We start from the raw sequence: 17,500 nt of genomic DNA on the forward strand, positions 1-17,500 counted from the left end.
GGGCAGGCCCTGCCCTCCCTGCTGTTGAACAGAAGGTGGCTGTGCTGAGGGGATCTTTTCATCCCTGTGTGTGTGTGTGCGTGTCTGTGTGCGTGTCCGAGTGCGTGTGTGTGTGAGTGTGTATAATTTGTACTGTGTGTGTATGTGTTTGTGTCTTTACTTTGTCCTGATAAAGTGCACTTTGCCTGATGAAATGTTTGTCATTGTGATTGTAAGCGTTTTGGGATTAGGCCATTTCTGTGTTAATGGGACCGTTTGGAAAATTGCCTGCCCATCCAGCATGAGGTGGTAATTCCCAACTGTGTGTGTGTGTGTGTGTGTGTGTGTGTGTGTGTGTGTGTGTGTGTGTGTGTGTGTGTGTGTGTGTGTGTGTGTGTGTGTGTGTGTGTGTGTGTGTGTGTGTGTGTGCGAATGCATGCACATGTGTTTGTTTGTGCGTGCGCATGTGTGTCTGCGACAATGGTAAAAGAAAGGGGTGAAAATGGGTGACAGAGGAGGCATTAAGTATATATGATTTGGCAGTCATTTTCTCCTGGGGGGCAGCTTCCAACTCCCCACAAAGAAAGGAATCCATCCATTTGTACCTATTAAGAGTTTCCTTAGGGTGTGTTGGTGTCCGTGCTTTGTCTGCGTACCTTTGGGTTCCTGTATATTCTCGTCTATAGAAAGCTCGGTCAACGCCGTCAACACTGCATTCCAGGGTGTTTACAACAGCCCATCAATCACCTAACTGTTAGCCAGCAACTAGGAGAACTGCCTCCGTGCTTAACAAAACAGACACTTGAGTGAGTCTTTCTTAACAATGACTTGACTTCCAAATGATTATTAATGGTTAAATAATGTTGTTTTCCCCCAGCATTGTTTTGATCCACTTGTTTGTGCCCCTAACCCTAACCCTAACCCTAACCCTCTAACAACCTTAACACAACCTGACCATCCTGATTGAACGCTATCTGCATGTCACAGCACCACCGACACAACGTGGCTCTCAACACATTCGTCCTTTTGTCCTTGTCCTAGTTTTAAGTTTTGTTACAGGTTGTTGCTTTTTGTTGTGTTTCTGTGTGTATCATTCCTGCAGCCTGCCAATCACTACCTTGGGTCTGTCCATATTTATGCTGCTGTATTCCTGAACACTGCGCCTCAGAGCTGAGTCAGAGATCACTCAGACCTCAATGGACTTAACCGGATACACAGCCCAGCAAACAGCGAGAATAGACCGAGAAAGTAGAGCAGGGTTTATTATGAGTGGCAGTGTGTCTGGATTGGTCTGGGGCTAAAGTACAGCAGCCTAACCCAGCCCACATAACCTGTTACTAGGGTTAGGGTTAGGGTTAGGGTTAGTCCTAACCCTAACCCTAACCCCGCCCACATAACCTGTTACTATCAGACTGGGCAGTTAGGACCCACTGGTTAGGACCCACTGGTTAGGACATACTGGTTAGGACCCACTGGTTAGGACCCACTGGTTAGGTCCCACTGGTTAGGACCCACTGGTTAGGACCCACTGGTTAGGACATACTGGTTAGGACCCACTGGTTAGGACCCACTGGTTAGGACATACTGGTTAGGACCCACTGGTTAGGTCCCACTGGTTAGGACCCACTGGTTTGGACCCACTGGTTAGGTCCCACTGGTTAGGACCCACTGGTTAGGTCCCACTGGTTAGGTCCCACTGGTTAGGACCCACTGGTTAGGACATGCTGGTTAGGTCCCACTGGTTAGGACCCACTGGTTAGGACCCACTGGTTAGGACATACTGGTTAGGACCCACTGGTTAAGACCCACTGGTTAGGACATACTGGTTAGGACCCACTGGTTAGGACCCACTGGTTAGGACCCACTGGTAGGACCCACTGGTTAGGACATACTGGTTAGGACCCACTGGTTAGGACCCACTGGTAAGGACCCACTGGTTAGGACCCACTGGTAGGACCCACTGGTTAGGACCCACTGGTAGGACCCACTGGTTAGGACCCACTGGTTAGGACCCACTGGTTAGGACATACTGGTTAGGACCCACTGGTTAGGACCCACTGGTTAGGACCCACTGGTAGGACCCACTGGTTAGGACATACTGGTTAGGACCCACTGGTTAGGACCCACTGGTAAGGACCCACTGGTTAGGACCCACTGGTTAGGTCCCACTGGTTAGGACCCACTGGTTAGGACATACTGGTTAGGACCCACTGGTAGGACCCACTGGTTAGGACCCACTGGTTAGGACCCACTGGTAGGACCCACTGGTTAGGACCCACTGGTTAGGACCCACTGGTAGGACCCACTGGTTAGGACCCACTGGTTATTTATTTACCCGGTTTTAGGAGATAAATATATGTGTGGTTCTGCAGCAGCCGTGTTTAGAATGGGGAGGAAAAGGGGAGGGGGGATTTGGAACGAGAGAGAGAGACACACACACACACACACACACACACACACACACACACACACACACACACACACACACACACACACACACACACACACACACACACACACACACACACACACACACACACACAGGGGACAGCTAAGTCTAATATGAATGGTGAATTAAAGAAAAGCCAGAGAGGGGGGGGGGGGGAGGGACACTGGGCTGGACCAGGGTAAAGGAGTGAGTGAATGAAGGTTTTGTCCCCCCCCGCCCCCCTCCCTCGCGGCCGGCGCCGGGTGGCTCCCCGTGTCCCGGGCAGCGTGGCTCAGTACCGCCCCACGCCCGACGGCATTAGCATTCAGCGCTGCGGGGGCCGCACTCTCTCTGCCGTCCTTCCCCCGTCCGCGTGTCCGTCTGTGGGTCTGTCCGTCTGTCCGTCCGTGGGTCTGTCCGTCTGTCTGTCTGTGGGTCTGTCCGTCTGTGGGTCTGTCCGTCTGTGGGTCTGTGGGTCTGTCCGTCTGTCCGTCGGTGGGTCTGTCTGTGCGGCGGCTGCGGCGGCGGTGGTGACTTCACGCTAGGCGAGCCCATTCCGGCGTCATGATGCAGGGACTGAAGACAGAGCGCGGGGAGCAGGCGGGACGCGACATCGACCGCGCATCACTGAGGTCTACCATGCCGGCCAGCGGGCCCCTACAGGTCAGTGCAGCCCACACAGGGGCCCCGGCTGGGGGCCCCTACAGGTCAGTGCAGCCCACACAGGGGCCCCGGCTGGGGGCCCCTACAGGTCAGTGCAGCCCACACAGGGGCCCCGGCTGGGGGCCCCTACAGGTCAGTGCAGCCCACACAGGGGCCCCGGCTGGGGGCCCCTACAGGTCAGTGCAGCCCACACAGGGGCCCCGGCTGGGGGCCCCTACAGTTCAGTGCAGCCCACACAGGGGCCCCGGCTGGGGGCCCCTACAGGTCAGTGCAGCCCACACAGGGGCCCCGGCTGGGGGCCCCTACAGGTCAGTGCAGCCCACACAGGGGCCAGTGGGAATAGATACAGAGAGAGAGAGAGAGAGAGAGAGATGTAATGGTTACATGAAAGGAAAAGGTAGGTTGTTGGAAAGAACCGTTGAAATGCTGATTTAGACGCAAAGAAGAATAAGAAAATAAGGAAAGAATGGAGGATAGAAAGAAGAGAGAAGGACCACCTGAGAATATTATATATTCTTCAGTAAGATCCTCTCTCCCTCTCTCTCTCTCTCACTCTCTCTCTCTCTCTCTCTCTCTCTCTCTCTCTCTCTCTCGCTCTCCCCCCCTCTCTCTCTCTCTCTCTCTCTCTCTCGCTCTCCCCCCCTCTCTCTCTCTCTCCCCCTCTCTCTCTCCCCCCTCTCTCTCTCTCTCTCTCTCTCTCTCTCTCCCCCCCCTCTCTCTCCCCCCTCTCTCTCTCTCTCCCCCCCCTCTCTCTCTCTCTCTCCCCCCTCTCTCTCTCTGTGTTCGATCCATGGAGGTCTCTCTTAGGTCTCCAGAGTCATTAGCTTTGCCGCGGTGCCGCGGTATTCGCTAGCTACGTGTGATCTGAGGACCCAAAGGGGCCCAGTGTGTCTGTGCCCGTCTCCACCTCGACGACGCTCATCAAAGGTCACTTAGTGTCCCGGTGAGAGGCGCGTTAAGGGGGGCAACAACGCAGGGGTTTAGTTTTGTTCTCCTTTATTGATGCCGTTAGCTGTTTGGTCACCTGTTAGTTTGGCTCTGGAGGATCAGTGACGCTGTCGTCTGGGATGTGTTTCTTGTCGTTCTGAGATTTTAATCTTTGCTACACCCTACAACTTCAAGTGTTTGTGGTCATTCAGTAAAATGATAAATAAACTTCAACACAACAGAGGCAATCCAGGCAGAATATTAATTAAATAAATGTGTAATAAATGTCCTGCCTGGATTACCTCTGTTTAACGGAGCTGTCCTCTAAATCAAATCAATGAAGGTTTGGCTATCTAAGAAACCATTAAGTGATAAATAACACTTCAGTAAATATGTTCCCGCTGGAATCGTGTGCCAAGGTTGAAGTAGACTCACAAATCAGAAATACATAACATCCAAAGTCTGATGGCAGACAAATTTATATCCGGGAAAAAGGGGCGTTTTACCTTCTTTAGTTTAAATGGTTTTACGATCAATCAACAAACATTACAAAGCTGACCGTTAATGTTGGAATCAAAAGAGGACTGATCACTATTTCCCGATCACCATTGACCGATCACTATTGCCCGATCACCATTGACCGATCACCATTGACGATCACTATTGACCGATCAGTATTGACCGATCACTATTGACCGATCACCATTGACCGATCACTATTGCCCGATCACCATTGACCGATCACCATTGACGATCACTATTAACCGATCAGTATTGACCGATCACTATTGACCGATCACTAGGGACCGATCACCATTGACGATCACTATTGACCGATCAGTATTGACCGTTCAGTATTGACCGATCACTATTGAATGATCACTATTGACCGATCACTAGGGACCGATCACCATTGACGATCACTATTGACCGATCAGTATTGACCGATCACTATGACCGATCACTATTGAATGAGCACTATTGACCGATCACTTATACAATGTATTTGTAAATGTTTTTAAATCTGACCCGTGTAGACGACTGGCCACGGTACAAATACATTTGTTAAAATCGTCTTCTGAGTCCTCCGTCTTGCCACTCGCAAATGAGTTTCTCTTTAGAAGAATCAAAACAGGGACTACTGTGCTCCCGCCCCTCCAACCTGTGTCCGGGCCGGGGGCTGATCCACTTCCCCAAGGAGTTGGGATACAGCCCAGTCTAATGTCGGGATGGGAGAACGATGGACAGGTGGGGAAGGGAACTGTATCGATGCAACTCATCTCTGATTATGGAAAAGAAAATTGAGAGAGCTCTAGAGAACTGATTATGTGCAGCATTAGTTTATCATGGGGCTCTCTCTTCCCTGACATACTATACTTATTACTCCATAAGATAGGAACTCATTTGATAACAAAATACACTTCAAAGATTACATAAACCAAATAATTGATAAAGGCCAATACTCTCCAAATAAAATCCTGAAAATCAACTAACGATAATATTTATTTTGAAATGAAATAAATCCTCGAGACACCTCCACTAGAAATATATTCGCTTTATTAACAATGACCATGAAGCATTTGTTTATATATTATTCCGAGCAGCGAATGGCACGTAGCGAGGCATTCCTTCACGGGCGGGTGTGAGGCAGGAGATAAAATAACTGCTCAGAAGTGACACTTGCCCTCCAAACATTACATTACATTTCAGACGCGTGTAAAGTCTATTTCTATGCTCTGAAGCGGGACTTCTACGCTCTGAAGCGGTAGAGAGACTCTGGCAAATGCCAGCGCAGCAACACACTTGAGGAGCTGCTTAGTCACAAGATGCCGTCTTGGAGTATAAGCTCCTAATGCTAACTTTAACAAATACTGCGTCCACTAGAGCTATTTCTACTTGTGCTGGATCTGTTTCTACTACTAGGAGCAATGATGATAAACATGCCTTGTCAAAATATTCTCTGCTGCTCAGTCACAAGATGCTGTCTTGGAATATAAGCTTTTTATGCTTACTATAACAACTACTGCCTCTACTAATGCTATTTCTACTTCTGCTGGATCTGTTTCTGTGATTTAGCAATAATAATAAAACTTGCTCAATACCAAATATTATCTTCTGCTTAGTCTCAAGATGTGTTCTTTGAACATAAGCCTTTTATGCTAAGTATACCAACTGCTGCTTCTACTACTGCAATTTCTACTTGTTCTGGATCTGCTTCTACTACTTGGAACGATAATAATAAACATGCTAAATATAATCATCATATCTGTTGCCTCCACTACTGTCATTACTACTAGTGCTACTAAGACCGATATACTAATAGCAGCCGAGTTGGATCAGATAAACTCCTAAATGATAATGTGTATTATCCAATGTAAACGTCATCAGGAGAGTAATAGTATAATACTATAGTCATACGATATTATTTCAATATTCTTCAACATCATCATCATCTTAAACATCCTCTTCGTCTCATCATCATACTCTCCTAGATATAGTAAAGGATTTTCATTCAACGGTGATTGTAAAATAAACCCCTTACAACATACACATGTGTATTTCATAAGTTTGTCCCTTTACAGCCACCATCCATGTCAACTGTTCTCCACTTGTCACACCTCCCAGAATACTTCGCAACCTCTACTTGACTCCCTGGGCATCTTTAGCTACTGCCCTGAGCCAATAGCTGAGATGGAGAGAGAGAGAGAGAGAGAGAGAGAGAGAGAGAGAGAGAGAGAGAGAGAGAGAGAGAGAGAGAGAGAGAGAGAGAGAGAGAGAGAGAGAGAGAGAGAGAGAGAGAGAGAGAGAGAGAGAGAGAGAGAGAGAGAGAGAGAGAGAGAGAGAGAGAGAGAGAGAGAGAGAGAGAGAGAGAGAGAGAGAGAGAGAGAGAGAGGAGAGAGAGAGAGAGAGAGAGAGAGAGAGAGAGAGAGAGAGAGAGAGAGAGAGAGAGAGAGAGAGAGAGAGAGAGAGAGAGAGAGAGAGAGACCTCTCCTTGGTCCCCCCTTGTCAGATGCCACATTTTAAGCGGGTTTGTGAATCATTAGACTGTGTGTGTGTGTGTGTGTTAAAATATAAATTAATAACTTGTATAGAATCTATGTACTGTTATCCGTTCTACAATAACTAACATTAAGCAGGGAAATAAACAGGGAAGACAGGAATGCAATGCAACATGAATGAGGTTGTTAAGTCCATAATAATACAGACGGCTAAACCATGACAGTGACTCCATGGAGTGAGTCCTGTCCGGACAGCGCGCCCCCGGGTCAGCTGCTGTCTAAAGTCCCTCTGTTGAGTCCGGTGGTCTGGGCAGCTGAGCGCTGCTCCGCCCGGGGGGGGGGGGGGCCTCGGGGCGGCTCCAGGCCCGGGGACCGTCGCCCCCTCCCCGCTCGCCCCCTCCGCTCGGAGGGTCAGGGTTATGCTGGAGGTCCGGCCACAAGGGAAACCGTTCATTGTGTTCTTTAGCATCGGTAACTCGTCTGTGATTTGGACTGAGGTAACAGGCAGCGTGGACAACCCCCCCTGCGTCCCTCGTCCCTAACCCTTTGGCAAGGACGCGTCTTGTGTTCACACCCCGTTGTGTTGCTGAACATCAACAGAGATACGCAAATCCCAACAAAGAAGTTTAGATTGTCCTGTACAGACGCCAGACCTCTGTGGTGCTGCGTGCTGGGGATCGGTTGGTACCTCCGGTGTGTGGAGGATGGACTCTGAGAGCAGGGGGGCTGCAAACCTGTTGAGCATCGAGCAATCGATGTGCACAGGTTCAGCAACTCCAACACACTCCGTAGGAGGCCTGCAGGGCGCCGTCAGCACCAGGGATCATTGTTGGCAGCCTTTACAACAGGGGTCTCAAACTCGCGGCCTGCGGGCCAATTGCGGCCCGCCGGACGATATTTTGTGGCCCCCTACTTGACATAAAGTTTAGTCACTTTTCTTTTCTTTTTTTTGCTGAGTCGCTGTGCTTGCCCGGGGTCCTCATTTATAAAGCTTGCTGCGCATAAAAACCTTGAATAAGACGGAGGTGAAATGTAGGTAGGCCAATGGTATGGCTTCTCCCAAGTGTGTGTGTGCTGGAGATACGCCCTTCTCTCCTGTGTGACTCCTCTGATGTATTTCGAGCTTACTGAAGCATCTGAAACTAACCGCTTGGCAACCGAGTTCCTCAAGTTGTGGAGCTTCGTATCCCTGAGCATGAAATGTGCATCAGTTTTTCTCACTGCAAACGTTCGTAGGCTATTTATAGAAAATGTCTATGTTTTGACATGTTTGATTGCATTTTATAACTGCATGGGCATGGGTACGTCGGTAGGTGTGTGTGTGTGTGTGTGTGTGTGTGTGTGTGTGTGTGTGTGTGTGTGTGTGTGTGTGTGTGTGTGTGTGTGTGTGTGTGTGTGTGTGTGTGTGGGAGATGAAATATTGACGCGTGAAAGAGTGTTTTGTATCAAGTTGAGGCCGACACATATTAATTGAAATTTATATATCATGAGATAAAATCATGCAATACATTTAGGAAATTATTACATGCATTTCTCAAAAATATTCAACCCTGGAACACTACTCAGTTTCTCTGCCGCAATCACCTGCGCGTCTAGAGCTTTTTTCTTTTTTTGTCTTTCCGTGTTAAAATGATGAACAGATGAAGAGCAGCAGTGATCAGGACGAGTAGGCAAGAAAGGACATATGTTCAGAAGGACAGTTCATGTTCTGAAGAAGGTTCATGTTTTAAAGAGCCGTTCATGTTCAAAAGAGCATTCATGTTGCAGAACTGTTAATAGTAAAGCTTGAGAAGACTGGATATTTGTACTTTTTTGTGGAATACTTGTTGCGGCCCAGCCTCACCCTGACTCTACCTCCAGCGGCCCCCAGGTAGATTGAGTTTGAGACCCCTGCTTTACAATAAACCGGCTTTCCAACAGCACCATGCTGAGTCCTGGTCTGGAGGGTGAAGTGCTCTGAGCGGGGGCCCTCTGGGGGCCCGGAGCCAACAGCACCATGCTGAGTCCTGGTCTGGAGGGTGAAGTGCTCTGAGCGGGGGCCCTCTGGGGGCCCGGAGCCAACAGCACCGTGCTGAGTCCTGGTCTGGAGGGTGAAGTGCTCTGAGCGGGGGCCCTCTGGGGGCCCGGAGCCAACAGCACCGTGCTGAGTCCTGGTCTGGAGGGTGAAGTGCTCTGAGCGGGGCCCCTCTGGGGGCCCGGAGCCAACAGCACCATGCTGAGTCCTGGTCTGGAGGGTGAAGTGCTCTGAGCGGGGGCCCTCTGGGGGCCCGGAGCCAACAGCACCGTGCTGAGTCCTGGTCTGGAGGGTGAAGTGCTCTGAGCGGGGGCCCTCTGGGGGCCCGGAGCCAACAGCACCGTGCTGAGTCCTGGTCTGGAGGGTGAAGTGCTCTGAGCGGGGGCCCTCTGGGGGCCCGGAGCCAACAGCACCGTGCTGAGTCCTGGTCTGGAGGGTGAAGTGCTCTGAGCGGGAGCCCTCTGGGGGCCCGGAGCCAACAGCACCGTGCTGAGTCCTGGTCTGGAGGGTGAAGTGCTCTGAGCGGGGGCCCTCTGGGGGCCCGGAGCCAACAGCACCGTGCTGAGTCCTGGTCTGGAGGGTGAAGTGCTCTGAGCGGGGGCCCTCTGGGGGCCCGGAGCCAACAGCACCGTGCTGAGTCCTGGTCTGGAGGGTGAAGTGCTCTGAGCGGGGGCCCTCTGGGGGCCCGGAGCCAACAGCACCGTGCTGAGTCCTGGTCTGGAGGGTGAAGTGCTCTGAGCGGGGGCCCTCTGGGGGCCCGGAGCCAACAGCACCGTGCTGAGTCCTGGTCTGGAGGGTGAAGTGCTCTGAGCGGGGGCCCTCTGGGGGCCCGGAGCCCGGTCACCGCTGCAGGAGGTCTTTTAAAATGTTAGCCCACTTTTAGTTGAAATGTGTTTCACATGTCTCTCTGTGTCTGTCTTTGTACCTGTGTAATTCTGTCCAGTCTTTGGCTAATTCTGGCCGGTCTGTATCTTTTGCTCCGACCTTCCAATCTCGCCATGGGGTAGTGTGTGTTTTATTATCATTACTTTCAGGGTGTGTGTGTGTGTGTGTGTGTGCGTGTGTGTGTGTGTTTGCATCCTCTGAAAAATATCATTGTTACCATACCAAAGGTTTAAAATTGGGTGCTTACATTAGAAACCAATTTTGTAGTTCAGTGCACGCACGCACACAGACTCAAGCACGCACACACACACACAATGGAGGGGACACACAGCCATGAAAACAGGAACGCATGAAATCGAGCAGGTGTGTGTGTGTGTGTGTGCATTGTGTGTGTGGAGGCGCGTCCGTCTGTGCGTTTGTATTGGTGTATGCGTGTGTGGTGGGTGTGGGAGAAGTCGTTAAACTAATTGCCTACAGGAGTTTGTAGCTTATTTCCAAACCCACAATTCAAGCTCTCAGCTCAGCCAGCTCCTCTGTTTCTGCAGTGTGATCCAAGGTATGCTGGCTCAATGCCAAACACACACACACACGATGGAGAGTTGGGGACATGTGGGGTTACACACGGCTGCCCGGGAGAGGTCTGAATGTGGGGGAAAGATTAATAGACAATAAAAGGTAGAGACCAAACAGACAAGCCAGAGAAAACGTGTTGCATAACCAGGTGGAAAGTTAGCAAAAGTGTTGGAGAGGGAGAGACGGATCGACCGGAGAGAGGGGAAACAAAAGCAAAACATTTAAACTAGCTGAAAACATTTTAACAAAAATTCCAATTGGATGGGATGGACAGAGAAGGGAAAGACGGGCAAATGATGGAGAGGAATGGATTCAGAGCGCGAGAGGGCCGGGGTGGCGTGCTGAAGAGTGAAGAGGACTAAGGGTGAGGAAAGGGATGAAGAGAGGAGATAAGACTGGAGCTCCAGAGACAGGTCATTAACGTGAACTCTGAGGCAATAACAGTTAAAGCTATTCAAAAACACATCCATGTACTACAAACTACTCACACACAGGCCTATACAAGGACACACACACACACACACACACACACACATACACACACACACACACACACACACACACACACACACACACACACACACACACACACACATGGAATATATGAGGTGATGACAGAATCTGGCCTCCAGTGTTTGTTGATCTGACGGTTGCTATGGCTAAGTCTCTCAGCCAGCTAGGAGCTAAGGCACATACGTGTGTGTGTGTGTGTGGGGGGTGCTTCAAGTATGATATGGTATACTGGGATATGGGGGGTTGGGTCTATTGGCAAGGGTCCAAGAAACACAACCTCACATGCTGTGCTGCTCTCTCTCTCTCTCTCTCTCTCTCTGTCTCTGTCTCTCTCTCTGTCTCTGTCTCTGTCTCTGTCTCTGTCTCTGTCTCTGTCTCTCTCTCTCTCTCTCTCTCTCTCTCTCTCTCTCTCTCTCTCTCTCTCTCTGTCTCTGTCTCTGTCTCTGTCTCTCTCTCTCTCTCTCTCTCTCTCTCTCTCTCTGTGGTTCTACATCTCCTTGCGTCTGTTTTTCCTCCCCACCAGTGTGAGTTTGAGTGTGAGTTTGTGTGTGCGTGCGTCCATACATTGTGAGTGCTTCAGATAGTTTGAGATAGTTTTCTGTGTGCTTGCCGGTTGTGTTACAGTTGTGTTACAGTTGTGTTACAGTTGTGTTAAAGTTGTGTTACAGTTGTGTTACAGCACCGAGTTGACGCCACTCGATCTGAAACATTTTAGTTCACAATCACATCCCTTTGTTTTGGAATTTTTATGCCAAAGACTCGCTTGTCACGTGGGCTTTGAAAAGACAACAGAAGGACCTGACAACGGACACGCCAGAGTCAACAGGGAGCTCAGGGTGTGTGTGTGCGTGTGTGTGCGTGTGCATGTGCATGCGTGTGTGTGAGAGCTGTGCAGCTGTCTGCTAGCATGTGTCTGGAACTTCCATATGAGAGTGCATGTGTTGCAGTGCCATGCTAGTGCACGGATACGTGGTTGGCTGAGAATGGGGAGGTCAAGGGTCAAAGGAGAGCCAGACTGGGGATAATGAGGAACGTGGGGAGGGGGGGGGGGGGGGGGGGCTGGTGTCTCTCTGTACTGTAGCACAGTCATGGAACCATTTTGTCCATCTCAACCAAATGACATCACACACACACACATACGCCCACACACACGTACACACCCACATATGCAAACATACTCACACGCACAAACACACACACACACATCCACGCACACACACACAAACAAACGCACAAAAACCGAGACACACAAACATCTATTCATGCACACATACACACACACATCCATGTAGTTATTGCGACACGTTAATACAATGACATCGGACTGGCCGACCTAAACAAGGAACACTTGTATCACCGTTCGTACACACTTCTAATATACACTTCTATCTCCTGCCCTGCCTTGTGAATAGAATAGCTGCATTGTCTAAAGCTGTCGCGATGTATTTATGAAACATTCTCGCTTGTGGTTTGTAATTTTGTGGACTTCCACACTGGATGTATTGAGTTAGATAGAACCACAGACAGGCATTCATCCTCAAAACTAAGGCTTAATTTGGTACAGGGCATAAATATCAGTTACAAGGAACACTTTATCCATTTCAGATGCGTGTGTGTGTGTGTGTGTGTGTGTGTGTGTGTGTGTGTGTGTGTGTGTGTGTGTGTGTGTGTGTGTGTGTGTGTGTGTGTGTGTGTGTGTGTGTGTGTGTGTGTGTGTGTTTTAGTTCACTTCAAAAACATTCCATGAAACATATTTTAACTGATAAACATTACACTGTTTAGCGGAATTTACTAATTCAGTCTAACATCTTTTTACTGAATCACTATTTCCTATTTCTGCTATTTTATTTTAAAACACCATGATTAAAGCAACGTAAAACAGTTCTCTGTTGGTTTTCCTGTACAGTTTCAAAAACAGTCTTCATCAGATTTAGACAAATTTCTGAATTCATATCACGGTTGAGACTAATCTATCGTGGTCAGTTTTCTATTGTCTCTGGCTGTGTGTGTGTGTGTGTGTGTGTGTGTGTGTGTGTGTGTGTGTGTGTGTGTGTGTGTGTGTGTGTGTGTGTGTGTGTGTGTTTCAGAAATATCCATCTGACCTTTGACCCCCCACAGTGAAAAGAAACATCCATAACTCTACTTGGCCAAACAGGGCTTCTAATAGCTCACCGGACAAAATTGAATTAAAGCCAACTCTGTTCCCACACCCACCTCCTCTCTCCACGCCCTCTATGTCGCTCTCCTTTCACTCAGTGTGTGTGTGTGTGTGTGTGTGTGTGTGTGTGTGTGTGTGGCAGGCAGGCTGAACTAATGAGTGTGTGTGTGTGTGTGTGTGTGTGTGTGTGTGTGTGTGTGTGTGTGTGTGTGTGTGTGTGTGTCTGTGTGTGTGTGTGTGTGTGTGTGTGTGTGTGTGTGTCTGTGTGTGTGTGTGTGTGTGTGTGTGTGTGTGTGTGTGTGTGTGTGTGTGTGCCTCTCTCTCTCTCTCTCTCTCTCTCTCTCTCTCTCTCTCTCTCTCTCTCTCTCTCTCTCTCTCTCTCTCTCTCTCTCTCTCTCTCTCTCTCTCTCTCTCTCTCTCTCTCTCTCTCTCTGATGCTGTAGCTTGTGGCGATAAGCAGCTCTAATGGAAGACAGGAAATAAGAAGGTGGGCATGTACACACACACACACACACACACACACACACACACACACACACACACACACACACACACACACACACACACACACACACAGACACACACAGACACACACACACACACCAGGGGGGAGGAAGTGTGTGTGTGTGTGTGTGTGTGTGTGTGTGTGTGTGTGTGTGTGTGTGTGTGTGTGTGTGTGTGTGTGTGTGTGTGTGTGTGTGTGTGTGTGTGTGTGGCAGGCAGGCTGAACTAATGGTGAAGAAGAATGGAAGCGCTGAGAGGAATGTCCCTTGATGTCACAGGGGGGGCCGGACTGAGACGTTGATATAACGACACACATCAACCCCCCCCCCCCCCCCCCCCCCCGGGAGCTAGCTGCTCGATGTTAGCGTCTCCAATATTAGCTCTTCAACGTTGCCTTTATAGCTTCTAAAAGGTACCGCCCCAACGTAGCTTCTCAACGTTAGCGTCTCAACATCAACGTTTCAATAACTCAAACGCAGCTTCTCGAATTAGCCATCAGCGTTGCCTCGCTGTGGGGTGTGTGTGGTGATGGCTGGGCCAAGCAGCCCCACCAGGCCTGGTTCAGACGGACTGCCTGGGCGCATTGAGCCATCAGTGAGCCCAGGTTCCACCAGCCATCAGCACACGCTCAGAGAGATCTCCAACGTGGATCACAGAGCACCAGGTCACGCACTGTTTTTGCTTTGACACCAACGCGGTTCAACATCAGCCCCCTGGGTCCTTGGTTATGGGGAGCCCAGAGAAGCTCCTAGGGGGAAGAGTGAGGTCGTCTGTAGGTTTCCTTGACTACAATGGGGTCGACCTCCCCATCCATTAAAAACACAACATGCACACACGCGAGTGTGCATTCACCCAGGCGGACTCTTCCAACAGCCCCAAACGATGGACCACACTATGGTTGTTAATATCTCTCTCGTAATGTGGCCCTTCCGACCAAAGCTTACTGTGATGTCACGTGATTATTCTGGCAATACCTACCTATGTCTGTTAAGGTTATACAGATTCTAATGGAATTCCCCAAAACTAGCCCTAACTAGAGTAATGGCTTACTATGACTGTACATAACAGAGTGAGTATGGTGGAGGGAGCTCATGGTGGCTGAATCGCAGGCTTTGCTGTGATTGATGTGGCGGTGCAGATTCTATCAGACTGGTAGCATGTCGCTCCCCAGACCCTGCGCTGTACCCCCTGCGCTCCTTGTTTCCTGTTGAATCGAGGAAACGCAGGAAGACATTGTGATAAAAATGCAGGTTGGGCAAGTTGCGTCTTTTGACAGGTTTTTCATTTTCATATGCCTGGCACGTGGTACGTCCCTCGTAATTGGATGGAATTGTTATAGTTGTCCCTGTTTCAAGATGACTCATGTGTTCATTATGAAAGGGTTTGAAAGGCTTCTGGCAGTGCAGGGAATCACACTGGGGAACGACGCAAATACGTCCACTACAGAACACACACACACGCACACACACACACACACACACACACACACACACACACACACACACACACACACACACACACACACACACACACACACACACACACACACACACACACACACACACATCTTTTACGTCTCTTCCTGTCTCTTTCAATGGGTTTTCTTCAAAGATTCCCTGTGGACACAAATGTTCCCACATGCCACTGCTGTCATTAAACACACTCAACGAAGTGGCATATTATGCAATATATCTTTTGATCGCGCACATGCATGTGCAAAGGTGTTTGTATGCATGCGTGCATGATTGTGTGTTTGTGTGTGTTTGTGTGTGCATGTCCATCTGTGTGTTGGCATAGCAGGCGGGACAACATCAGCGAGTTTGAGCTCCCTTTGAGAGTGGTCGCTTCTTGTACGACAAACAAACCCTAGTGCACAAGAAGACGATAAATCGTACAACGTAGCATTATGGGATGGATGCCACAGGGTCACTGTCAGCTAGGCGTGCTGAAACAGGAGCTCTCTCTCTCTCTCTCTCTCTCTCTCTCACTCTCTCTCTCTCTCATTTTCACCCTGGTAAGATCTCACTATCTCACTCTCTTTATCTCTCTACCTCTACCTCTACCTCCCTCTCTCTCTCTCTCTCCCTCTCTCTCTCTCACTATCTCACTCTCTCTCTATCTCTCTACCTCTACCTCTCTCTGTCTCTCTACCTCTCTCTCTCTCCCCCTCTCTCTCTTGTTCTCTCTCTCTCTCTCTCTCTCTCTCTCTCTCTCTCTCTCTCTCTCTCTCTCTCTCTCTCTCTCTCTCTCTCTCTCACTCTCTCTCTCTCTCCCATTTTCTGTGAAAGTCATTTCCATTGAGGCGGTTTCGATGCGACGCTCCCACAGTGTTATTGTTCTGTTTCTCGTGTTGCCCAATAGTTTCCTGAGGGCCGATGCAAAGGAAAACAGAGCGAGCAGAGCTGACTGAGGAGTCGGGTCCTCTGGTGGCTTTGATACTCCTTAAGTATTATAGGAACTGCTAAAGGCTGGTTTATACTCCTTAAGTATTATATGAACTGCTAAAGGCTGGTTTATACTCCTTAAGTATTATATGAACTGCTAAAGGCTGGTTTATACTCCTTAAGTATTATATGAACTGCTAAAGGCTGGTTTATACTCCTCCGTAACGTGCTGTACTTAGACACGGAGAGCCCTCTCTGCCGTCGGAGACCCTGTCCGTAGGTTATTTACTATTTACATGGTTTGTAATCAACATATAAGATCCATCAGCGGCGAATTGCATTCCGTATCCAACACCCCGACGGAGAACTGCGAATGCTCGAGTCGGATTACGGAGGCGGAGAACTCCCGCAGGCGCACACACACACACACACACACACACACACACACACACACACACACACACACACACACACACACACACACACACACACACACACTAGGATGCATGATGGCCAGCCCAGACCTTCAAGCAGTGTGTGCCTGAGACATTTAAACAGCAGCACTACGAAACAAGTGCTCATGTGACTTGTGACGGCTCATCTTATTGGTTCATGCGTCAAGTCTTAATGTTGCAGCGAGCAGCAGAACCAGGACTGCAAAAGGCTGATCGGACTGCAGGAGTTAGGAAGTTTCCATTGGAGCCTCCAATGGAACAGCCGCCCCCCTCCCACACACACACACACACACACACACACACACACACACACACACACACACACACACACACACACACACACACACACACACACACACACACACACACACACACACCTCCCAGGCATGGAGAAACCATCTGAGAGAGGACTTGGTGGGAGACACACTGTTAAAGACCACATGGTTATGGTCAGGAATGTTCAGTGTCAACCACAACACACTCTCTGTCCCCAGATGGAACCAGGGACTCCGGCGTCACACACACGCACGTGCATGGACACACACATAGATGGCATACACACACCGATGCCATTAGTACACAATCATACACACCCAAATAGATAGATAGCATCCATCCACACACACACACACACACACACACACACACACACACACACACACACACACACACACACACACACACACACACACACACACACACACACACAGACACACACACAATGACGGCATTCAGATGGCATTCGGACACAAACGCACACAAACACACACAAACACACACACAGACACACACACAGTTGTTTTGTCATCACAGAGAACCGACAGTCTGATCAGTGCTTAGCACAGTAACACAACTCTACAAGCAGCTGAGGTGAAGGCGTGGGGTAGCTGACCCTACGACATCGTTACTGCTGACGTCAGGTTCATCCTTACGGCCTTCCACGTGCTTACACGTTTGTGTGTATCTCTGTGTGCGTATGTATGTCCTGTGTGTGTGTGTTTGTGCAGGCGATCTTTGT

At 49.4% G+C, this 17,500-nt stretch overlaps 1 protein-coding gene across 4 annotated transcripts in view; it reads left to right on the forward strand.

Moving 5' to 3' along the window:
- The first annotated feature begins 2,693 nt into the window (after positions 1–2,693).
- The window catches only part of LOC115543030 (ninjurin-2), a 28,584-nt gene continuing 13,777 nt past the window's right edge, over positions 2,694–17,500 (forward strand). For 3 of the 4 annotated variants that reach the window (XM_030355565.1, XM_030355563.1, XM_030355566.1), the window contains exon 1: positions 2,694–3,070. In XM_030355565.1, coding sequence (XP_030211425.1) covers positions 2,972–3,070 — 99 coding nt within the window. In that variant the 5' untranslated portion in view covers positions 2,694–2,971. The remainder of the gene's footprint in view (positions 3,071–17,500) is intronic. The other variant, XM_030355564.1, reaches the window with a different exon arrangement.

This window comes from Gadus morhua, chromosome 4 (genome assembly GCF_902167405.1).
Source record: "Gadus morhua chromosome 4, gadMor3.0, whole genome shotgun sequence".
In the NCBI taxonomy this organism is placed as follows: Eukaryota; Metazoa; Chordata; class Actinopteri; order Gadiformes; family Gadidae; genus Gadus; species Gadus morhua.